Source organism: Cervus canadensis, chromosome 16 (genome assembly GCF_019320065.1).
Source record: "Cervus canadensis isolate Bull #8, Minnesota chromosome 16, ASM1932006v1, whole genome shotgun sequence".
Classification (NCBI taxonomy): Eukaryota; Metazoa; Chordata; class Mammalia; order Artiodactyla; family Cervidae; genus Cervus; species Cervus canadensis.
Window position 1 is genome coordinate 55,379,489 of NC_057401.1, and position 25,163 is coordinate 55,404,651.

At 45.9% G+C, this 25,163-nt stretch overlaps 1 protein-coding gene across 1 annotated transcript in view; it reads right to left on the bottom strand.

The window, feature by feature from the left end:
- TRIO (trio Rho guanine nucleotide exchange factor) overlaps positions 1–25,163 on the bottom strand; it is a 366,334-nt gene that overhangs the window by 215,253 nt on the left and 125,918 nt on the right. The window contains exons 3-6 of the mRNA XM_043488447.1: positions 15,019–15,133; positions 7,883–8,075; positions 4,950–5,462; positions 2,988–3,110 (exon numbers count right to left, since the gene is read on the bottom strand). Of these exons, the coding sequence (XP_043344382.1) occupies positions 2,988–3,110; positions 4,950–5,462; positions 7,883–8,075; positions 15,019–15,133 (944 nt within the window). The remainder of the gene's footprint in view (positions 1–2,987; positions 3,111–4,949; positions 5,463–7,882; positions 8,076–15,018; positions 15,134–25,163) is intronic.

Below are 25,163 nucleotides of genomic sequence, written 5' to 3' on the forward strand. Positions count from 1 at the left end.
CGCGCACTTTCAGTGAAGCCTGTTGTTGCTGCTCTTCATATATTTATTAAGATTTTTGTGATGCAGCCCAACACTGCACCGTGCACTGGGCCTCCCCAAATCGCAGCCTCACCTTTGGCTCCCGTCATCCTCACCCCTAAAACAAACCGGGTTACCCAACCTGCCTGAACTCCTGCACTCTTCCTCCCGTCTCTCCTGCCCACGTGGTCCTTGGGGCATCTCCCGCTGCCTCGCCCCGTGACCCCTGCACCAGCCTCACCACTGTCACCCCGAGCGCAGCGACCCAAGGAAGCAGCCTACAGAACTCGCTTGGCGTTCTCTGTACCTTCGCTGACTCATTCCTTTCATCCACTCCTGATCGCAGCCTGAACTAGGTGGAGTCATCTGGGTTTACAGAGCCGCAGAAGCAGGGCGCTGAGGCACTTTTCTGGGCTGCGGGATCAAACCAGCTACCACGTGCGGGTGTGGGGCTTGCCCAGCAGGCAGGGGGGCATCTGTGAGGCTGTGATGGGCAGTCGAGGCCACCATCCGAGGGGAACTGGCCTCACGGCCTCATGTGGCATTAGCGCCCCGATGACTGTCCTCTAAGAAGCAATGCCTCCCCTTCTCATACACGTTCTCTCCCTCTAGAGACACTGACCAGACTCACTGAGTTTTGCTCTCTCTGGATCCTTAAAGAGGAAAATCTATCCCAAAGGTCTGTTCGAAAGAGCATCAGCAGGCACCCTCTGTCAGGATCCAGGGGCCCATGGAAGGGGCTGCACCCCACCTCCATCTGTTTCAGGGCCTGCATGGCTTCCATCCCCTCAAACTGCCTGCGCTCCGCATGCAGAGGAGCACTCTCTGAATCCTGCCTGGGCCATGCCTCTATCACTATGGCAGGATGAAGGAGCCATGTGGCACACAGCCCAGACGAGCGTGCACACAGCCCAGATGAGCGTGCACAGACACGGCAGTGTATAATTCCCCATGTTAGCTGTGCCTCCACCTCTCTCATTCTTACCATGAGAGCCTTTAAAACACCTGTGATAAAAAAAAATAAAATAAAATAAAACACCTGTGATGGGAGAATGAGCACAGCCGTTGCTGTCCCTTAAAATGCTTTCTTAAAGTCGACTTCGCTCACTGACATCTAGCACTTCTATTTTCTTTGTCAAAAATGTTCAAAACACAACAGACAGCACAAGAAAGGGCTGGAGGTTGTCAGGCCCCACTTCTGCATAAGTAAACGTCCAGACACACGAGGGGCTCGTGGAGGTGCTGAGAACTGGGAGCTGGGAGGCCTGCAAAGCGCCCCCAAGAACTGTCACCCCGCAATGCACAGGCGACTATAGCCTTTTTTAATTAAAAGTTTTACTTAGAGGAGTGATAGAAGTGCATCATAGAAAAATAGAAAATATACTTAAACCTAAAAAAAAAAGGTATTACCCATACCTTTAAGAGTCTCTTACTTACCATAATATACTAAAACTACTGACAGTATTTTTAATGAGGTGATAACATTACTGGTAGCAACTACCATTTATGAAGTACTTACTTGATAAATTCCTCTTGTTGTCTTACACAAACTTGGTAAGTAAACTAATGCAACATCATGTTAGGTAGAGATTATCCCCATTTTAGAGATTAGGAAACTGAGGCTCAAAAAGATTAAACAGGCTACCCAAGGTCACCCAGTAAACAGAAGTTAGAATTAAAAACCTCTACATTCATAACCCACATGCCTGTCTTCGTCTTCTGCTTATTCCTAATCACTAGCAACACTGGGGGAGGCAGAGGACCCTTTCTGCTCCTTTTTAGTTTTTATAAAATACATTTCAGTATTCTAGTTTTTAAAGTATGTGATAATGGTGGACTGAATCTGTCTTTTGTTCTTAGTTGAAGTTTCTGAATATTTTGAAAAACTGATACGGAATTGTTAGGAAAAAAAGTCTTCTATGATGCTTTCCATAAAGGCCCATTTTTATTCTCCTCATCTATATCCAGGCTCAATCTTTAACCCCAAAATTCTCTTATCTCAAACACAAGAACAGTATCAGACTTTTGGGATAGTGTCTGTTACAAAAATATTAATTGCTGAATGTTTTTTTTTGAAACTATCCAAAGTGGAATACTTTGTAGACTGAACTCTAAGGAAATGGCCTCTTACTGAACTAATTTAAACAACGATCCCATCTCTGTATCGTTTCAACGCACTTTAGACACAAGTTACCAGGCAAAGAGGGCTAACTAACCTCCATAGGTCGGGCTCAAGTCCACACCAAAAATGTCTCTAAAGTGAAAATTTCTAGAGAAACTCTCTACAGAAGGAACCCTACGTCCTACAGAACAACGTATAGCTTTGTTTTAGTTATATTAATTCCAAAACCATACTAAGACTGTTATTTAAAATTCACTGTTGGGTTCTTTCAGGGGATTTTACACTGCAATCTTGCAGCAACCCCAATCATATCACAACAGGCCAAGGTCATCCAGAGAGCCACAGGACTGTGGGAAAGACTGCTGTCAGACCCCGGCCCTCCACTCAACTTGGGAGGAAGGCTCACGTTTTAGGAGAACTGGAGGATGCCCCTGAGAAGGGTGGCAGGCTGGCTTATGTCTTCAGGAAGGGCTGCCAGCAAATTGACAGCGGGTTGGTTCATGCGACTCAGCCTCTGCAAAGAGCCCCGCGGGCTCCCGAGAGGGACAGTTCAGAAGCCAGCATCAAATCCATGCATGTGGGCCTGGCCAAGCGAACTGGTTCAAGTTTCACTGGTTGGTTGGTTTGCTTGTTTTCACTTCTGTTTGCTTACAAACGTAAAAACAAGCTACCTAAACACTGCTACCACAGAGAATCTCCCAGACTGGAGGTCAGCTGCTCCACTGGATCATCAGAAGACCCTGCAGGGACTCCGGGCAGCATGCTTGGAAGGAGCCGTGTAAATACCACCCCCCCAGTCTGTTAAAGTAAGCTCAGCAGCAGGACACCCCTGCGCCCCATGTCTTACCATGCAGTTCATGGCGAAGTGGTTGTGTTGGGTCTGGAGCTCCATGGCGTGAGGGTGGCTGGTCCCAATCTCGGTGTAGCTGTTCAGAAACAGGCCCTTGTTGTGTGTGATCCAGTCAAACATCTACCGGGATGAAAAAAGACAACCTGGGATCACTCCCGAGAAAGAGAGGCCTGACACAGGCCCAGGAACCGGACCAAACCAAGGAAGGGCGGCGTCCTTCCGCCAACAAGCCCTGCGGCGCTGGAGCCCAGAAGACTCTAGACAGCTACCAAGTCACAGTTCTGAACGTGCAGGAGCTACAAGACACTCTTACCTAGGGTGCTCCTTAGACAGATGAGGAATTAAGAAGTAGATACGTCGGAAGGATAGGTCATTCAGATCCCCCAGGCTGATTAAAACTCCAATCTTCTGACTCTCTGCTAGCTGAGCCACATAATTAGCCACACTGCTCTTCAATTAGAGACCCGTTAGGTGAAATTACAAGCTTACAGGTCTCTGGATGGGCTTTGCTCTGCCCACAGACCACTGACGGCAACTTCAACGACTAAGAGATTATGCTCTTTAATGCAAGAAGAATTAAAAAAAAAAATCCCTGTGCAAACAATAAAATTTACCATAAAAATAAAAAGAAATGGGGAAAACCTTAACAATGACATCTCTCTTAAGATTCAATATAGATGCTACCTGGAAAAGGATATTAACTACATTGTTCCCAAGAAAACATTTAAGGGAAAAGAAATGATTGTCAATCAACGCTGCTTCCGTGATGTGAACAGAACCTAGGGACAGTCACTTGCTCACTGAGTAACTGAAAGGAAGATTTTCTAGCATCTCTGACAAGGCACTACAGCTGAACCTTGAACAACCTGGGTTTGAACTGCATGAGTCTACTTACATGCAGATAAATGAAGTAAATGAAGTATCTATATTTTTCAATAAATGAAAAACCTGTATTTTCATTTTACACATCTTTAAGTGTGGCAAAAAGCTGTGTTCAACTAGAAATCACAATATATGGAATCAAAAGAACAGGGGACTGGGGCCTTTATTCTACCAAACTGCTTCAGCTTCTCATCCTCGGGTGAGTCATTTATCAACTCCTTTGTTTTAGAGGCAGAGAGCACAGTTTGTGGATTTTCAACTGCATGAGGGTCAACACCCCAACCCCCATGCTATTTAAGGGTCAACTTAAACAAATAGAGCTTAGAAGCTTACCAAATAACAGTACGGGATAATAGTGCTGGACTGTCACCTTTCAAAAGATCCCTTTATATCAAAGACTTTAATAGGCTTTCTTAACTTTATAAAATATTTTCCTGTCCTTGAAAAGAATTCAGTGAGCTTAGATTAACACAGATCAATCCACCCACATTCACAGCTTGCAGCCCTTTCCTCTAAGTAAGTGTCCTGTTTTCACGTTGCTGAGACAGACAAGAGCTCATTCTGACCTGCTGGTTTGACAGGAAACCGTAAGTAATTATTGCCTGTTATTTCCCAGAAGCTATTATTCTTAATTCATTATTCGCCTTTTATTGTGAAAACAAATTCAATAACGGATCTGAAGGGTGTTTTCTCACTGGCTTTTCTGGGTGGAAGAGCAAGTATTACAAAAATACATGCATAATTACTGCTTTCAAGAATATAAAGTTTTCCTTCTTTTAACTGAAAATATCCGCACCTATCTTACAGGCATTCTAAACCAGACCATCAGTAATTAACCACTCTAGGTTTCTAGAAGAGCCCTGCACGCGCGATGAGAGACGTTGGGAAGCAGACTGAGGGGAGAGCTCTGAACTGACACTGCTGGTCTCTGACCCAGGCCCTGTGAGTGGCTCGCCCCTCCCCAGCCCTTCCTTCCCGCCCTTTCTCCCGACCCAACCGGCCTCGGGTGCTCAGACCCAGCGACCCAGGCAGCCTCCCTCCAGGAAGCACTGTAGCGCCCCCCGCCCCCTCCACTACCTTCTCAGCATCCTGCTCGAACAGCCTCAGCTGAAAGCACTGGTCCAGCTTCAGCTTGCGCACGTGCCACATCTGATGCAGATGCTGCCGCGTCGAGTGCAGCCGGTCCAGCATGGCGGACACCTTGGGTAAGAGGCTCTGCAGGTCTGCGTTGCCTGAGCCCGAGTTCTTTTTGGGAAAGCTGTCGCTGCTCTGAATCCTCTGCAGCAGCTTCTGTCCCTCTAGGTCCAAGTCCTCTATGGGGGCCTTAATCACCTTCTTCTTCAGCTGGGAATGCTCCTCGATCATGTTCCGCGCCCCCTCCAAATCCTGGGGCAACTCCTTCTTGGCGAGGATGTCCTGGAGCTCCTCCAGCCGAGAGAGCATGTGGGTCGCGTTGCTAATATAGTCTTCAAAAGCAAGTCGGATCTCAATCCATTCTTCGTGGTTGTACTCCAGGCAGCCGTCAAACTCGGGCGTTAGCTGAGAAGGATCAACTACTTTGGTAAGGCCTTCTAAAGAGACCATATTTGTCTTAAGGGGAGAGAAAATCACGTGTGAGAAGATGCACCCGTCTTACGTGGTCTTATCATAATACTTAACCACACCATAACGCTTAACCACAGATTTTTAAACTTGAAGCAAGTAATCCACTTACAGAAAACCTAACATACCTTGTGCTGGCCCCATTAAAACAAATGTAAATGAAAAGAAGCATCAGTACACTCAGTGAAAGACAAATTCATTAGAGCAACACATGGCTGTTAGCTGGAAAACCTAAAATAATAGAATCATGAATTTCATGACAGCTAAAGAAAGTCAATTTCTTTCCAAGAATGTGGAAATTAACTCACTACGTTAGGCACACTGGAACATGAGTGACTTTTTAAAAATTTAGAAAATGCTCAAGGGTTAGCAAGAAAGCTGGCAGACGCCCTTCTCACAAAGCTGGAGAGAGAACAAATGTTTCATTCACTTGCAGAGATCCACAGTGACTCTAAGCAGCACAGATTTTTGTTTAATTTTTTTTTTTTGATGTGGATCATCTTTAAAGTCTTCATTGAATTTACTACAATATTGCTCCTGTTTTATGTTTTGGTGTTCTGGTTTCAAGGCATGCGGGATGTTAGCTCCTCAATCAGGGATCAAACCCGCACCCCCTGCAATGGAAGGCAAAGTCTCAACCACAGCACCGCCAGAGAAGCCCCTGAGCAGCACGCGGGTTGCACATCACCTATATAACAATCTAATGCTCACAAGGCTCTAGCCAATTACAACCTAGGCGATGAACCTTCATCTCACCCTAACAGAATGTGACGCGGAGTTAATGTTAGTTATGATGCCTCAAGGAAAACATAAGGAAGGGGAGTTAAAGATGAGGACAAAGGAAAAGAGAAAAAAATATGTGGCCTAGAACCAAAAGATAAAGCCCCACCTCTGTTACCTCTAATCTTAGAGAAACCTTCAGCTGCGTCTCTATGACGTTTGGCGTAAGAAATGGCAAAAAGAGGCAGAGCTATAAAGAGGGGCAGCTCCCGGCCCAGCACTTTAGCTTGAAATGTGACTATAGGTTCATTTCTGTCTCATCTGCCCAGACTTTAAAAACGTCCATGGAGCAATTACTTCATGGACAGAAGCAGGTGATAGCATAGAGAGCAGGTCAACAGAAAAACCAGGGCAGGAAACTTTAAAGGCCCGGAGGGACACAGCACAGTGAAATGCGCAAACACCTACAGACCTTACACCAACAAACTGTTATGTCTGCTTAAAATGCGTATCATCAAATACAACACATTTTACATTCTGTGTCAAGAAAAGAACTAATATCCGACAAACTGTCCTCCAAACTCACTTCATCTTGTGTGTGAAGATAAAGGCTTACTGGTTTCACCTTTCACCTAAACTTCTTGAGTGGGGTTTCAAATTCAAAAACTACGTGCAGATTTCAGATTGAAAATCAGTACCAAGGAACCAAATTTTAAAATGCAATTCGTGTATGCATGAAAAGATTCTGAAAGGTGTAACATGTAACATCAAGCTTAAGAATTAATATTGTGTGATATGTTTAATACTAGTATTGTTGTTAACCTTAAAATACATGAATACGTTCACTGCAACCTAATGTTTGGGCAAGTGGCTAGATGAACCATCTAGTCAACTAAAAATTAGCATTTGTAATTAGGAAATATTTAAATTTTATTACACAATATGGCACGAATCAAGTTTCCAGCTGGCCAGAGTACTTTCTCCCCATAATACTCTCATGAAACCAACTGCATCAGAGCCTTGTCAGAAGCCTGGGAGCCTAAGGAGAGGAGGTTCCAGGGGAAGGAGAGTCAGTTGGCGGGCTGAGGGCTGTTTTACACTGCCTGAAAGACAGTGACCTTATGCGCTAACTGCACCCAGGGCTCCGCCCGGGGTTTAAAGGAATCCATCCCTTTTCATAAACGAGAGACCTGATGTATGAAATACAGAGCAGATGGTTCGCTCCAGCATTAATTAAGGATGCGATAAAAAGTCAGCCTCTCCCACACATCTCCTCAGGAACTCTGAGGTTGGGCATTTCTCCCTATCATTCCCTCATTTCCACGGCTGAGGTTAACAGTGAGGACTCGGAAGCCACCTAAAGCCACTGTGCTCAACAGTAAAGCTATTTTATCCCACGAAGTGAAAGGAAAACAGGCTTCTAAGACACAAAGGTTACACCCCAGCAACCCCATCGCCCAGAGACAAGAGGCCTGGAACCTAAACCCCCATGGAGATACGGTGACAAACCAACCGGACTGTCTTATTTAACATAATGACTAACTTTACACGTCATATGTAACTAAGATATGCAGCTTTTGCTGGATACATGGTTTTGAAACATCTATAACCAGCCTGCAATGATGACAGAAAAGCTTTTATAAACCACACCTACTGGTTGAGTTGGTCTGGCTACACGGGGAAGTTACCTCAAATTCAAACTTAGAACTGCCAAAATTAGTCCTCTGTTTCTGCCAAAAGTTGTCTGGCTTGATTATCAGCGCGACGTGGATGCAGCAGGGGAAGGACTCTTGTAGGATCTTCAGCAGCGGCTTGATGGAGTCCCACTTGGACCCGCGCATGTCCACAATCACCGTGAACCCTCGCTTGCAGACTTCTTCACTGGAGAGAAAGAAAAGGCAGGTTGACACCACGCCAGGGCTTGCCCCTGTGTCTGGTTGGAGGCGGCCCGGAGAGGCGGGCTCTGCCTCCATCATCCTGATGCTGGCGGGGCGGGTCCCTCCGCCCACCGCCTGGCCGGCCAGCGCTGGTACCCATGGAGCTGCTGGACGCAGAATCCATACCGAGAGAGCGTGGGTCTTAGCCGTGGTTCTCGCCCTCCCTGGTGCCTTAACGGAACAGACTAACTGTACCCGCACAGGGTTCAGCCTCAAAAATGTTCAAGTCTTTATGCTGTGTCCACGGCTTTTGCATCTTGTCTTCTCTTTAGGAGAAAAGCAGTGACACCACCCTGCCCACCTCCCTGGGCTTGTGTGCATTAACTGGTCACACACGCTGCCGAGGAAGGGTAAAGGGCCACTAGACAAGGACAGAGTCAAACAGGGAGGGCATCCCGACAGCGCACAGAGCCGGGCACAGCAGTCACCCAGGCTCCAGGACCGCGGGGAGCTGGGATCACCCCCATCAGCAGGCGCGAGCTTTTGAACGTCCCAGTTTATTCCCTTTAACCTGCCTGGGACCCTGAGTTCCCTCGCAGCTTCTCAGGCGTGGTTCACCAGCCCCGGGGACCCCCGTCTGGCAGGGTCTGGGGGTTCACCTATTTTCATGGGATTACTGTGTCTTATTTGTCTTTGTCAGCCGGTTGCACTGAGAGTGCACAGGCCACAGAGAACACGGTTGCCTCTTAGCAACAGGTCAAGGCAACGCTGAAGTCGCTGTATTCTTCTCTCCAAGTTAGAGCTGTTAAACAACAGAGCCGGTTTCTCTTAAGAATGTCCTTGATGAAGACATAAAAATTATGAACTTTATTAAATCTCAACCTCTGAGGACACAAGAAATGCATATAAAGCTGCTGCTGCTGCTAAGTCACTTCAGTCCCCCAGAGACGGCAGGCAGCCCACCAGGCTCCCCGTCCCTGGGGTTCTCCAGGCAAGAACACTGGAGTGGGTTGCCATTTCCTTCTCCAGTGCATGAAAGTGAAAAGTGAAAGTGAAGTCGCTCAGTCGTGTCTGACTCTTAGCGACCCCGTGGACTGCAGCCCACCAGGCTCCCCCGTCCATGGGATTTTCCAGGCAAGAGTACTGGAGTGGGGTGCCATCGCCTTCTCCGGTACATAAAGCATGTCTGCAATAAAAAAAACAAGGGCTTCCCTGGTGGCTCAATGGTCAAGAATCTGCCTGCCAATGCAGGAGACGCAGGTTCAATCCCTGGTCAGGGAAGATCCCACGTGCTGCAGAGCAACTAACCCACACGCCACAACTACTGAGCCTGTGTCCAGAGCCCGCGCTGCACAGTAAGAGAGGCCACTGCCACAAGAAGCCCGAGCACCAACAGAGAGCAGCTGTGGCTTGTCCACAGCTAGAGGTGCCCTGAGAACAGTGGAGACCCAGCACAGCCACAGACAAACAGATGAGATTAAAAGTTAAAAAAAACAGAAGAAACAAAAGTCAAAGTGTCCATGAAATGCGTTAGAACTCCATAGTCCCCCCTCTCACACCATATACAAAAATTAAGACATGACATCATAAAACTCCTAGAAAACAGGCAAAACATTCTCTGACATAAACTGCAGTATTTTCTTAGATGGATCTCCCAAGGAAAAAGAAACAAAAGCAAAACTAAACAAATGAGACCTAAACCAACCTAAAAGCTTTTGCATAGCAAAGAAAACCATCAACAAACCCAAAAGACAACCTACAGAATGGGAGAAAATATTTACAAACCATGTGACTGACAGGGGTTCATATCCAAAATATACAAACAGCTCATACAACTCAGTATCAAAAAAACAAACAAGTTAATTTAAAAAAAAGGGCACAAGACATTTGCCCTAAACAAATGCCCTAAAGAAATGCCCTAAACAGACATTTCTCCAAAGATGACATACAGATAGCAGCCAACAGGCAGATGAAAAAATGCTCAATGCTGCTAATTATTAGAGAAATGCAATCAAAACTACAATGAGGTAGCACCTCACACCAGTTAGAATGGCCGTCATCAAAAAGTCTACAAACGTGCTGGAGAGGGTGTGGAGCAAAGGGAGCCCTCCCACACTACTGGTGGTGATGTTGGTACAGCCACTACGGAAAAGAGTACAGAGGTGCCTCAAAAGCTAAAAAGGGAGTTACCGTATGATCCGGCAATCGCACTCCAGGACAAACATACAGAGAAAAATGAAAACTCTAATTCAAAAATTAGGGGTGTACCCCGATGTTCATAACAGCACAATGAACAATAGCCAAGACATGGAGACAGCCCAGGTGATCATCAACAGAGAACTGGCTTATAAAGGTGTGATATATATACACATACACACAATGGAATACTACTCAACCGTAAAAAACAAAGAAATATTGCCATTTGCAATGACATTGATGAACCAAGAGAATATCGTAAGTGAAGTCAGATAAAGACAAATATCAAATGGTACCACTTACGTGTGGCATCTAAAAAATAATACAAATGAATCTATATACAAAACAGAAACAGAATCACAGGCATAGAAAACAAGCTCACGGCAACCAAAGGAAAAAGGGAGACGGGCAGGGATAAATTAGGAGATTAGGACTAACAGATACAAGCTACTATACATAAAACAGATAAACTACAAGGGTTTACTGCATAGCACAGGGAACTACACTCAGTATCTTGTAACAACCTACGATGGAAAATAACCTGAAAAACAAATATATATATGGATATGGATAGCTGAATAATCCTGCTGTACAACTAAAACTGACACAAATATTGTAAGTCAACTATACTGAAAAAATTTTAATTAAAAAATTTTTTCAATAAAGTGAGCCCACTGTAGACACCCCCCCCCCAAAGAAAGCACAACCTCAACTAAATTTAAGTCAATCTCCCGCTCCCTTGCACGAGCTCTTCTGCCTTCCTGCCCTCCCCACTCCCACACATTCCATTTTTTCCTCATCTGGACTCTCAGCATTAGAATAACCGACACTCCAGGTTCCTGCAACAATCACAGCAGGGCAAGAGGCCCAGCTCCAAAACATCCCCAGAAAGCCTGGGGTGACAGAACCTGGGCAGGTGACGGCTCACAGTCCTAGGAACACAGACTGACCGACCCAGCGGCCGCTGGCTTATCACTCCAGCGTGGGACGCAGTGAGGAGTGATCTGATTCGCTTCTATATGACTATGAACTTAAAGAGAGGTCACCCTTGGCTCCTCATGGAATCGCTTTTCCTGTCTCAGGCAGGTCCCAGGCCAGGATCTGGGGAGTGTCTCAGCCTCCTTCATAAATCCTTAGAGGCAGCTGGCACTCCCAGAAATGTCTCCTGAAATCTCCCAAGTCACTGAAACGAAGCGGCCTGGCCTTCCTCGGACACTAATGGGGTCTGCCATCCTGCAGGATTCCATTCAGTAGGAACTTCTGGGCTCGACAGGTCCTCGGGGCTCGGCCGGCCTGCGAGGGAGGACATCCATGCCTGCTGCCCAGTGGGGACCGGGGCTCCAGACCCTCAGGGCCTGCTGCTGCACACCAGAGACGTGCCCCGGAGACGGTCCAACTGCAGCACTGGGTTCGATGGTTGTGATCAGCTGCTGTTTAGGGCCTGGGCTTTATCGGTCTTCCCCTCATCGAGGTCAATTCTCTGGCAGCCTGTCTTTCTGTTCACAGAGCCCTGTGCAGTGTGTACATAAAACTACAAAGCCGCTCCACTTGACAGGGGCTTAGAAGGAATCCTGAGTAACTCCAGGCTTAACAAAAGGAACGAGCTGGAGAGAGACACAAGCCAAAGGCGCCCTGAGCTTGCACGGTGTACGGAAGGCTTAACTAGTCACCTGCCTCCGCGATCCAACTCACAAGTTCTCACCAGGGACTCCAAGGAACGCGAGCAGCAGACCAGCCGGGCTGGGAGTGCCCAGCCTTCCCACCCGTCTGTCTTTACAAGCTGAAAGTCAGGCAGCACTGTTAAGAAAGCAGTGACGTGCAAACATCCCCAAAGCCCGCCCTAACTTCTGAGCATCCAGTGAATAAGTACGGCTGCTACACAAGGGCTCTGGGCCATGCCTCCACCTCCAAGACACTGCTCATCGGAAAGTGAAACTTATTAACCAAGGTATTTTATAGCAGTTTTACCTAAAAGCTTCACTTTAGCTGTGAGATTAAAAAAAATACACATAGATAAAACTAAAGTCCTTTTTCAGTGCAGGTCTCTAGAAGAAAGTCTTCTTTCTTCATTTCCTAGATGAAGAAGGTATCTTCTTATATGCATATTCATGAATGAATCAGCTCAGAGTTTCAAATGGTTTCACTGGTGACCAAAGAGTGATTTATCCATTTAGTTGCTATGTATATGTGTGCACACGCTCAGCTGTGTTTGACTCTTTGTGACCCCATGGACTGTAGTCCACCAGGCTCCACTGCCCACGGAATTTCCCAGCAAGAACACTGGTGCAGGTTGCCATCTCCTCCTTCAGGGGCTCTGCCCAACCCAGGGGTTGAACCCACGTCTCCTGCATCTCCTGCATTTGGCAAGTGGACTCTTCACCACTCAGCCACTTGGGAAACCCTAGCTACTATAAATCATTCTAAAGAAGACAAAACATTCTAGCTAGCATACTTCATGTGTGAAGAGCAACAAACAACTAGAGATATATCAAGATTAATGTGACTTCATCTCCATGCGGGAGACCCATGTACGCCAGCAAGAAGTTCCACTCTGACTTCTCTCCTACTCATTTCATGGAAAAGTTTCCTTGCAAATTAATCATATGAAAGTCAGTCTGTTACTCTCATTGTTTTGTTTCTTTAGAAAGGGAGAGGAGAAGGGAAGGTGTCCCAAATAACAATATTCAAAACTAGTCACTGCCGCTCAGAACACACTGATGTTTATCTCCAAGGCCACGTTCTAGTGGAAAGAGAATCAGGAAGCCACGCAGAAAAAAACAGACAAGAAGATCCGGCTCTAGAACACGTGGCAAGAAGGAGAACGGAAAGCAAATCTGAAAGACGGACGTTACTGTACTACAGCTGAGGCAGCTAGCGTGGGCAGCTGCCACGCCGGGCACGCGTGTACATAATCTTCCTTAACACGATGATCCGAGAAGCACAGATTACTATCACATAAATCAGAAAACCCATAAATATAAGTCACCAGGCCAGCCTGTCCGACTCTGCCCACACACTTTTCCCGGATAGCACTCTCTCCACATCTGTGAATGTGTGGTCCTGCGACTGTGTGGCCAACGGGTAGCCAGAGGCTCCTTCACTTCGCAGAAAATGTGGGGAGGGGTGGATGGTGGTGGACTGAGACAGGAGTCCCACGGGCACCCCCCCTCCACTGTTCAGGACTGTTTATATCACTCTGAATCTAACAACAAGTTATCAGACTCAGAAATTAAGAACAAGCAAGCCGTAGGTAGGTCCCACCAAATTCTCACACCCTGAATCTTCTGATGATGATCACTGATCCCTTTGGCTAAAGCCGGAGTGCTCCCACCTCTGCAGGCCCCCTGGGGGCATCATGGCTCTTTTCCAGTCACTGGAGGACCTGAGTGAGCCTGGAGAGGAATCTCTTTGTTGCCACTGCTCTTTGGACCACTGTGAAATCTTCCTCCGTTATTAGTGGATAAATGCATCATCTCTCTTACCTGCTCATTAAATGAACTAAGAACAAGAAAATGGCATTTCCTATTGTCCAGAGTTGTAAATACAGAGGCAAATCCAGGAAATGAAGTGAACTAACTGTGCTCAGTGGTTGGAGGGTCACATTAGAGAGAAACAAGAGGATGCTGGTGATATACTCTATTTTCCGAGGAAAGCAGACAAGATGGGCAGAAAGTGATCATTGTCGGAGCCGGCGGACAGGCACAAGGGCGCCTGCTTCCCTCCAGTTCTGTTTACGCAATTCCCAGGACAAAGTTTTGTGTCTCCGTTTAAAGTGGGTCATCAGATGATCAACAATATACATGAATCAATTTTTCTATGACATCAATGAAAAAGGCAATTTTTTAATATTTACAACCAATACAGATTTCAAGAACAAAAAGCAAGCAAGTTGCCAAACTTATATCCAGAATTCCAACAATATAACTGCTTTTAAAAGCTCACCTGGATGCAATTCACCTTGCTGCTCATTTAAACTCTAGGACAAGCATCACCTAGGGCGGCAGGGATTTCCTTATGCTTCTGCCCTGTCCTCTCTCTCTCTCTTTGTCATCATTAGCACAGCACACGGCACAGTACAAGCTCAGTAAGAGGTGGCCGTAAGCTACGCCATATTTATAAGTGACAGAGTAGGAAACAACTTCGAAGACTCTTTCCAACTCTAGGACTTCAACAGTTCAAGGAAATACCAGGGTAAGACAAAGGGGGAAACGTTTTCCACATTTTTAAGCCCATAAGGGGCCCATTCACGTGTCCTTCATGATGTGTGATAGCTTTCCCACAAAGGACACACAAGAACGCGAAGAAAAACCCAGGAGCTCCCTCTGAAGGTCAGACCATCCAGACCAAAGCTGACCTGCCCCAGCCACGGTGAGGAGGGGGTCACCAGAGGACAGGGCTGTCTCCCTGGCTGGTGCCAACCTAAGTGGGTCGGGGGCGGTCACCAGCCCCCTGGCAGTGGGCATTTACATCTGCCTGCACCCCGAGGATCCACGAAGCAGGCTCGGATCAGGGCCCCCACTGCTGCCTCAGGCACCACATCCTCACGTGCCCGCCTGGGGGGCCCCACCCCACGCCCCGAGGAACTCGGCCCCTCTCACCCCACACCCGGGAGGGAAAGCATCACGGAAGGGAAACAGGGGGCAAGAATGTGATTTCACCGTGGCAACGCTTGGCTGGGACCCGGGCTCCGGGGGGCTGTTTTCCCAGGAGGGGCCCGATGGATGGCGAGCGGCCAGGCCCCCCACACTCACCTGGGGATACAGGCCAGGTAGGAGATGAGCCTCCGGAGGTCCTCCTGCCGTATTCTGTCATGGTTGCTGCGGGCCGGGAAGGTGAGGATGGGACCCCCGCGCTTGTCTCTGCCACCTGCAAACACACATGTGCACACGCTCAGACACCAAGCGGAGGACGCAGCTCCCGAGGCCTGTGGGCGGCTAGCATCACCACCACCCAGGCCCGGGGCTGGGGTGGCCCGCCCGGCCCGAAGGACCTTCCAAAGGCCAGCGCCCCTGCTCCGCCGGGCCCAGCGGCAAGGCCACCCGCTCGGGGAGGGTGTCCCAGAACCCTGTCTCCTTCCTTCAGCGGGTCTGTTCCCGCCCTTCTTCAGTTCTATGATTGGAGAGGAAAAAAAAGGTTCATGTACCCGTGCTTCCTTCACCTTAAAACTCACCTCCTCACACCTGTGTGTCTCCTCCCCCCAGTGTCTGTCTCTGTCTCTCTCTCTCTATGTCTCTGTCTCTCCATCTCTGTGTCTCTGTCTCTCTCCGTCTCTCTGTCTCTCTCTGTCTCTGTCTCTCTGTTTCTCTCTGTCTCTCTCTCTCTCTGTCTCTTTGTCTCTCTCTCTGTCTCTGTCTCTCTCCCCCATACATTCTAAGTGCTCTCCTTACTACAAACCAAACTGGGCTTTAAATCTCAACAGGAAAAGACAGGATTGTTCACCAAACTTCTGTGTGGATGGGGACTTCACAAAAGCTGGGCTCCCGGGCGCCCTCCCCTCTCAAGGGCAGTAGCTGACCCCTGTGGTCAAGCTGCCCCACTCTCTCCAAAAAGCCACACACAAAAAACAAAAGCGACAGACAGACAGAATGGCACAAAGAATTTTAAAGCAGAACAAAATTAGCTTAAGAACTTTATAAAGATTCATCACATATTAAGTACAACTTTCACGTGACAGGCCTTTGACAGAAAGGTAGAACTATTTCTCATTAACATATATACACCCTAAGGAAGTCTACGCGTGTATCTGAATATTTTTGATGGAACTACCACATTTATTGTATTATTTCTGTCAAAGTTCTCAGAAGAAAACACAGAGAAAGAAAACTTTTGTTTTCCCAAGTATATACTTCATTTTTTTTTTTTTACTTCATTTAATTTTATAGCTTGGTCATGTCTTTTCAGAAGTACAGTACTGAGATTGCAAAATTCAAGCCACAATATGAAACTTATCATTATTTTCTCATCTGAGGAATCGGGTGGAGAGGGAGGTGGGAGGGGGGATCGGGATGGGGAATACGTGTAAATCTATTGCTGATTCATGTCAATGTATGACAAAACCCACTGAAAAAATAAATAAATTAAAAAAATTAAAAAAAAAATAAAATAAAATATACTGTCAAAAAAAAAAAAAATTATTTACCTTGTCCAGCAAAGGTAAATGAAAATGCAAACAAAACAAACAGGAGACCAGATTCTTTACTTTAAGGATGCCGAAAACATATGCAGCAGCAGATGTTGGTATTTTAAAACACATTTTACCAACATGGGTCTTTACAATGTCCTAGGATGTCTGACGGGCTTCCCTGGTGGCTCAGCGGTGAAGAAAATCTGCCTGCAATGCAGGAGATGCAGGTTCGATCCCTGGGTCGGAAAGATCCCCTGGAAAGGGAATGGCAACCTGCTCCAGTATTCTTGCCTAGAGAATTCCATGGACAGAAGAACCTGGCAGGCTACAGTTCACGGGGTCGCAAAAAGTTATACACGAGTTCCTTCTAACAGTAATGACACTTAATGCTGATTCTGAACGCTTAAACTGACCTATGTGTACTGTTAAGTCCTGCAGTCCAGAAGAGTGTTAAATTACTTATAAAACCAGTAACTCAGGTATTAAATGTGGTCAACAACTAAACCACAGCTGACACACGCTAGGTATGGCATCGAGAGCTCTGATCTGATAGTCAAAATGATCCTGTTCGTCTCCTCACGTCAGCTTGATCATGAAAGACACTGAAGCTCAACGAGCTTAAAGTCAGTCCAAGGGACCATGCCAGCATGTCACAGCTGGGCTCTTTGCCCTGACGAGAACTTGTATAATTTTTCAAACTAGTGGCTTCAGTTCTTCCTAAGTAATAAAAATATCAGAAGGAAAACTAAATGATGGGCTCCTGGGCCGTTTATATGAATGAAAGGTACTCTTAAAGAGTGTGAAGCGGTACTGTTGTAAATGACAGAGTATCATTACAAAGTTATCTTCTAAAATACCAGATAGTATTTTGAGGGAAATATCACTGGCTCTAGTTTTTATTTTGGAATACCTCACGTCCCCAAGATAAGACAGGTAACAACTGCCAGTATTTATTTCCCAGTATCTTTCATTCTTTTCAAAAACGAATCAATCTCTTTGATCAAAAATATTCTACATCAACATATATTACAGAAACTTGAGTTATAAAAAATATCTATTTGTATTAACACATTCACCCCACTTTTGGTAATCAGAACAGCATCGCACATTGCTCAACACCACTCAGAATTGCTTTTAGGTGCAACATAATGTGTGGTTCATCAGGGAGACTAAATGCCCATGACCCCTGCTCGAATGGCCCCCCTCTGGGGGTCATCATATCTCTCAATGTGAGCAAGGTGGGCTCCAGCATGGCTATGAAAAAAGCAGAATCCAGAATCTGCCCATCAAAGCCAGTCACAGGGGAGTCAGCTTGTGTGCACACGTTGCACACGGCCCTGCTGTGCACTCCAGGGCTGAGGACTGCAGGGGTGTGCAGAGTGCTGGCCGCCCCGCGGCCGCTCCACGGTCAACCAGAGACGCTCCTGAGCTGGGGGCGCCGAGGGGGACCCGGAGACCTGCCGGCAAAGCTCCCAACAGGCCCTCATTCGTGCTGTAAAAAGAGCTTACCTAAACCTGAACTTGAGTTTTAAGATAGAGAGGGAAAAAATCACTTTGTCTTTCTTCCCTTTCGCAGAAGAGTTTCAGTAAACTCACCATGTTTATTTTCAAACTTCATAAAAAATCACTTATGAAGCAAAAAATGGCATTATGTGTAATTAGTTGTGTCCTGTTCTTTGCGACCCCATGGACTGTAGCCCACCTGGCTCCTGTCCATGGGGTTCTCCAGGCAGGAACACTGAAGTGGGCTGCCATCTCCTTCTCCAGGGGATCTTCCCAACCCAGGGACTGAACCTGTGTCTCCTGCACTGGCAGGCGGATTCCATGCCCCACTGCACCTCCTAGAAAAACGGCATATTCGCCACTAAATAATTCAATTACCTGCTTTCACTCGCAAAGCTCCCTGTACGGAGGTGCATCTTCTGACCCGTGGTGGGTCACAGTCAGGTGCCAATCATCCGAGGACCCCTCCCAATCGGGTTAAAATTTAAAATCTTAGAACCAATGAAATATACTAGTATTACTTCAGAAGAATGTGGTCTCTGAACCTCAGAGATCTTAAAAACCAGCTCCACAGATGTCTGTTTATATTATATGTCCCAAGATTTAACTTGGTTGCCAATGTCACAGAAGGTACACAAATGAAAATACTGACCGGGTTAGGAAGCAGAAAAGCCACAGGCTCACAGTTCTTGTTTCTGAACTAATAAAAATAATGATATTATAGCTCATAAAAGCTCCATCTACTAGACATACTCTATGTGTCTGATGTCAACTCCCAGTCTCATGGTGAGGCGGGAGGGGCTGAGTCCCACTTTGGTGGTGGTGATGGTGGTTTAGTCCCTCAGTCGTGTCCAACTCTGTGCGACCCCATGGACTGTAGCCCACCAGGCTCCTCTGTCCATGGGATTTCCCAGGCAAGAATACTGGAGGGGGTTGCCATTCCCTTCTCCAGGGGATCTTCCTGACCCAGGGATCAAACCCAAGCCTCCTACATTGCAGGCAGATTCTTTACCACTGAGCCACCAGGGAAGCCCGAGTCCCACTTCACAGATGGGAAACTCAGTGAAAAGGGAAGGGCAGGAAACCCACTTCCTGCACCTACCAACGTCTGTCTACTAGGCTGTCTACTAGGAGAGTTTTACCGTCTCTGTACCTCTGTGTGTCTGGAACCAAAAACCAACAGCTTGTTAAGGATTATCTGTCTATCCAAATGCTCGGTTAGTCCAAAAAAGACAAAAGAAGTGAAGTTTATGTTCATAATGACACTGAATTATCTTCATTTCTTATAAAAATTGCATCTGCTCTGCCATTCCTTCCTCACTGCTACATTTTATTTCTGTAAGGCCCCTATCACCTTCTAAATGATGTACTTTGCACATTCTTTCTCTCTGTCTGTCCCCAACTAGATCAGAAGCCCCTGTGTTCAATGACTGACATCTTATACCCTCTCAATTCCTGGTAACAGACTGGTACACAGAAGGGACTCAATAAACATTCAATGGAGGAACAAATTCTCTTTTTAATATTCCAAACAAACAAAATTAACAGTACCTACTATCAGGTATCTGCAAGTTAAAAATGGAAAGGCCTGATGAACACTCCTACAGAAGCACAAAGGCTAAATGAACTGAGGTTTGTTTTAATATCAGAAAGAAGGAAAGTTGCTACATAATGATAGCTATGAACATCAGCATGACACCTCCTCTCCTAAACCCAGTGACACTCATTTTCCTCTTATAAAAGGTAACTTCAGGGAACTTGTGACCACAGAAGGAGCAAATTCAGAGTCATCCTTTTTCTTTAAATGAATAAATAAAAAGTCACCTTTTACCCAAGTAGAATAAATTCTTTTCTGTCTTTTTTGTTAATTGAAGTATAGCTGATAATACTGATACAAACTTCCTTTTTAAGAAGGCTTCTTACTGTGAGAAGTATAATGTAAATCTCAATGGACCGACTGTATTTTCCTCTGTGTGGCCCTCATCTGAATTTCTGGTTTCCGATACCACTGAAAATGGTTCTTTACTCCCCTCTGAGGAATAATAACTCACTAACCATGAAAAGCAAACTTTTCCAAAGGAAAGCTCTGAGCAAGTGTGGTTCGTGAAGAGAAATTATGACTGCTATTAAGTCTGCTGTCAAAGCTGTCAGAGGGTGTCCACCGGGCCCCTGCTCAAGGTCACCACGGGGCCAGCCCCGACCTTCACACGCCCACCGCTCATACCTCGTTCCTGCTGAATCTTGGGAACCAGAAACTTGCTTAAAACAGCCTTGAATGAAGGCTTTAAGGGGACTCAGTACAGTGTATGGGGGCTTCCCAGGTGGCGCTAGTGGTAAAGAAGCCACCTGCTAACGAAGGAAAAGCAAGAGACATGGGTTCGATCCTTGGTCAGGAGATCCCCTGGAGAAGGAAATGGCCACCCCCTCCAGTATCCTTGCCTAGAAAATCCCAAGCACAGAGGAGCCTGGTGGACTACAGTCCGGGGAGTCCGTGTCCAACACGACTCCCTGAGTCTGACACGACTGAGCACACACGCAGAGTGGACGGAAGGCCTCCAGAGGTGCCTGACCTTCCAGTTGGGTCCCTGTGGCCTCAGACGGTGCTAGAAGCTAGCAAAAATACATACAACTGATGGGAGGTCCTCTTTCCCTTTCCATGAGATGCAGAATTTTCTGCAAAACTGAGACCAGAACTAAGGTCAGTGGTCACCACACTAACAGCGAAACTCTAGGCAATCAAATCCTATATTCCTGTCAATCCCCAGGTCCAAAGTCAATGTTCACTCTGCCCTGGAAAAGCTACACTGGAAGAGTAACTCATGAACAGACAACTGACGGAATAAACTAGTCTCTGTACTCAGGGCTTCCCTGGTGGCTCAGCTGGTAAAGAATCTGCCCGCAGTGTGGGAGACCTGGGTTTGATCCCTGGGTTGGCAAGATCCCCTGGAGAAGGGAAAGGGTATTCACTCCAGTATTCTGGCCTGGAGAAGTCCATGAACTGTATAGTCCATGGGGTCGCAAAGAGTAGGACACGACTGAGCGACTTTCACTTCTGTACACAGCAGCATTATGAACAACTGTGAAAGGAATGAGGAATCTCTATTCCACTGCACACTGCTCTCTAGATTACAAAGCAGAGAAAATGGTGCAGAATAAATTACTGTTTGGTCAGGACGGGGTGGGGGAGGCAGGGTGGGGGAAGGAGATGAGAATAGATGGATGGATAGGACACATTTAAAAGTATAAGAAATAAACTAAAAACTAAAGAAAACCAAAGCAAAAAAAGGTTATCTATTGGAGAGGAAAGGTACAGGGCAGAGAAGGCAGGGAGAGAAACTAGATTTGAGTACACCTTATTTTTAACTTTTTTAAGTTTTTAACCCTCAAATGATGTGTATACATTTTACTGAATACTGAAGAAAGATTAGGTGTTTTTTTATCTTTTTTTTAAGGTGAGTCACACACGTTTATTGCGGGTCCCAGGTGGGACGGGGCCCCGGCACGTGCTCCGGTGTGGTCTGGCAGCGCAGCGCGTGCTGTCTGGATGACACCAGCTTCTTCTCGCTGGAGCTGGCGTTGAAGCAGCCCTGCAACGCAGGCAGAAGGCCGCTCAGGCCCCTTCCCGTGCGAGGGGCTTGCCTGCTTCATGTGTGTGTGCGTGGGCAGGCGTGCCCGACTCTGTGTGACCCCATGGGCTGTATGTAGCCCACCAGGCTCCTCCGTCCATGGGATTCTCAAGGCAAGAATACTGGCGTGGGTTGCCATTTCCTTCTCCTAGGTGCTTGTTTTTTAAGCCTTAAAAATGTAAAGTAAAATCAGATAAGTGATCCTAAGTTTCAGGTTGGGAGGAACACGACCCACGTGTAGAGGAACTATTCTGTGTGACTTTAAAACACAGGAGTAGGGCTGCTGCACACTCTTAGCGGCACATATCCTTAGGATGACAAAAACAAAAAAATTACTGAACTGCAGCTGGTCTTCATACTATGGTGATACCATCAGTACTACAATGTAGATAGATAATTAAGTTGATGAGGGTAGGAACTAAGATGTTTATAGCATAAGGAAAAGACAAGGAGATATAAAATCAAAGAAAAATAAAATACCTGTAAATCTATATCTGACCTGGAAATGTTAGGACAAAGTCCTGATATTGTTTCTAATTTAGAAAACATACATATATATGCGTGTGTATATAGACACACACACACAGAGATATCTGACTCAGAAACAGTGCCCCACCAGAATAGCAAGCTTCCTCAGCACCCTGCACTACGCCCCATGTGAAAGAACCAGGGCACTTTTGAGAAATGGCTGATTGCAGACATGGAGCAGGAAACAGATTTGGTGGGGCCTGAAACATCCTGTCACATCAGCAGAGAGACAAACTCTATCACCACAGTACCTGGATTTTGGAGCCAATCTGAAGAGGCTCCCACTAGCAAAAGGATGAAAAAAATTTAACTTCATAAGAAAAAAAAAAAATGTACAATGGAAACATCAGATATATTTAAAACCACGAGCTCAAAATGATACTTAAAAAATCTCAGCACTTTTTCATGTGTCTGAAATGACTAATGATTTTTTTTTTTTTTTTGCCTGAAAACAAAGGTCAAGAATCAATCACGGATCTTCCTTCCTTTCCTGTATGAACTCAGGAAAACCAAGAAGCTGACAAGGGGACATTTCTCTTTATGGAATATCTGAATTGAAACACGAAGAAAAAAGGGCATAGTTAGGATATTGTGTATGAGTGCTAAGTCACTTTAGTCATATTCAACGCTTTGGGACCCCATGGACTGTAGTCTTCTGTCCATGGGATTTCCCATGCAAGAACACTGGAGTGGTTGCCATTTCTTTCTCCAGGGGGTCTTCTGACTCGGGGATTGGGCCCGTGTCTCCTGCACTGCAGACAGAGTCTACCACTAGTGTCACCTGGGAAGCCCAGTTAGAATATTACCATTTTGCAGCCCTAAGAAAGTATTAGATCTAAGCAAGAAATATCAATGAATGCTAAATGTCATAAGAAAGAGACACCACACTCTCTCAATAAAACTCCCAGTAGAACTACCCAACACTACTCATTAAAATGCTTTGTCTATTTCCTACAAAATCTAAGCTAAGTCTAATAAAGCAGCAAGATTCAGCTCTTAGTTCACAGGAAATCCAGGGCAAGGGGAACATGTTAAATGACCACCCAAGGCTGCAATCAGCAAAATGTAGGGACGTCTACAGGAAAACACTGCTTCCTCACTTAATAAATAAACACAAAGGAGTAAGACAAAAAGAATGAAGAGGAGACGAAGAGCCTCAAGATTAAAAAGATACATCAGACACATCCACCAACTGCAATGTACATTCTAGAAAGACAAATAATGATACAACCACGCAAATATGAATACTGACGAGCTTTTAGAGAGCTATTATTATTAAGGAGTTATTATTCCCTTCTATGTCTATTAATAATAAACAGGGGTTTTTTTTTTTTTAAAGTTTTTCAAGGAACATAGATGAAACAAGTTTATTGAAGTGATCCATGGATTCACAGAAATTCATTATACCAGCCTCTCTCCTTACGGATGTTGAAATGTTCCATGATAAAAAGTTAAGGGATTAAAAAACAGTGGAGGCTGCCTGTGAGTTCTTTTAAGGCCCAAACCCTAATGACATGAAACCCTAATGACAACACGCAGAGGCTGATGTTATATATGTATGTAGGCTTGGCCAAAAAGTGCAGCCAGGTGTTTTCATCACAGCTTCTGGAAAAACCGTAACACACTTTTTGGCCAACCCGATATATACATATCCATTAAATGTGCAAACACGCAGGACATTAAATATATGTAATACACTAAGTATGTAAGCTATAAATATACCTACTTATATACATACAACTGGAGAAGGGAATGGTAACCCACTCCAGTACTCTTGCCTAGAGAATCCGTGGACAGAGGAGCCTGGTGGGCTGCTGTCCATAGGGTCACAGAGTCGGACACGACTGAAGCGACTTGGCAGCAGCAGCAGCACACACACACAACACCAAATATAAACTACAGGACGCTTCTTTTACTGCCCCTCCTTCTGACTTCACAGACGTTAGATGCATCATCTCACCTCATTTAGATCCCCCTCTGAATGGGGAAAACAGTTCCGTGCTATCTCACCTACGTGCAATGAGGACTACTTTTCCAGGTTCCTGGAGGGGAGAATGAGGATCAGATATATTCAAGTTCAAGGCATCCATGCTGGTTTCTTAAGAGATCTTGAGCCCACAGGTATCTCACAGAATCTCTGATCCTTTGGCCTGCTTTTTCAAAGCCCTGCTAGTTCACTTAGATTTAATTTACTAAAAGTCATTCACATGGAGAGCTTTTACAAAGTTACCATAATATTAAATACCCCTGATGTGTTTTAAAATGGGTCAGAGCAAAAAGTGTATCAGAGGAGTGGTGGAGGAACCTCGGACTGGGAACGGGGCTCTTTGGAGGCCGATGACAGTCTCTTTAGGATTAAGACAGTCAGTGATGATAGTGCCACAACCTGTGAATACACTAAAATCTACTGGACTGCACACTTTTACAAGGTGGCTTTATGGTATGAAAATTATATCTCAAGAAAAAAAGAATAAACAGGAACAGAGGTAAAAAAATGTTCAGAAGTTTATTCTTTCATTGAAATTTTTCAAAGCAAAAAATTCACCACACAAGTAATCAGCTAGTTTTCAATTTAATGATTTTCATTTTCCCTTCTCCCTTCCTAAACAAGGTAACAGCAGGCTTAAGGCAATCAGCAAGGACCTCAAGCTACTTTAACTGGCCAACTCTGATCGGAAACTAGGAATACTACGGCGTGTGTGCTTTGCTAAGTCACTTCAGTCGTGTTAGACTCTCTGCAACCCAATGGGCCGTGCAGCCTGCCAGGCTCCTCCCTCTGTCCGTGGGGCTCTCCAGGCAAGAACACTGGAGTGGGCTGCCATGCATCAAGGCAGGCTTTGCCCCTCGCTTTTCACTTATTTTTTCACCAAGTTTTTCCAACAATCTGAAGTACCTTCTTCTTCACAAACTTAGAAAACTAACCTTTGGTAGCCAGTGGGGATGGGATAGTCAGGGAGTTTGAGATGGTCATGCACACACTCTATATTTAAAATGGATAATCAAAAAGGACCTACTGTACAGCCCATGAACTCTGCTCAGGGTCATGTGCCAGCCTGGATGCGGGGGCGTGGGGGCTGATGGAGGAGGGACACGTGTGTATGGCTGAGTCTCTTCC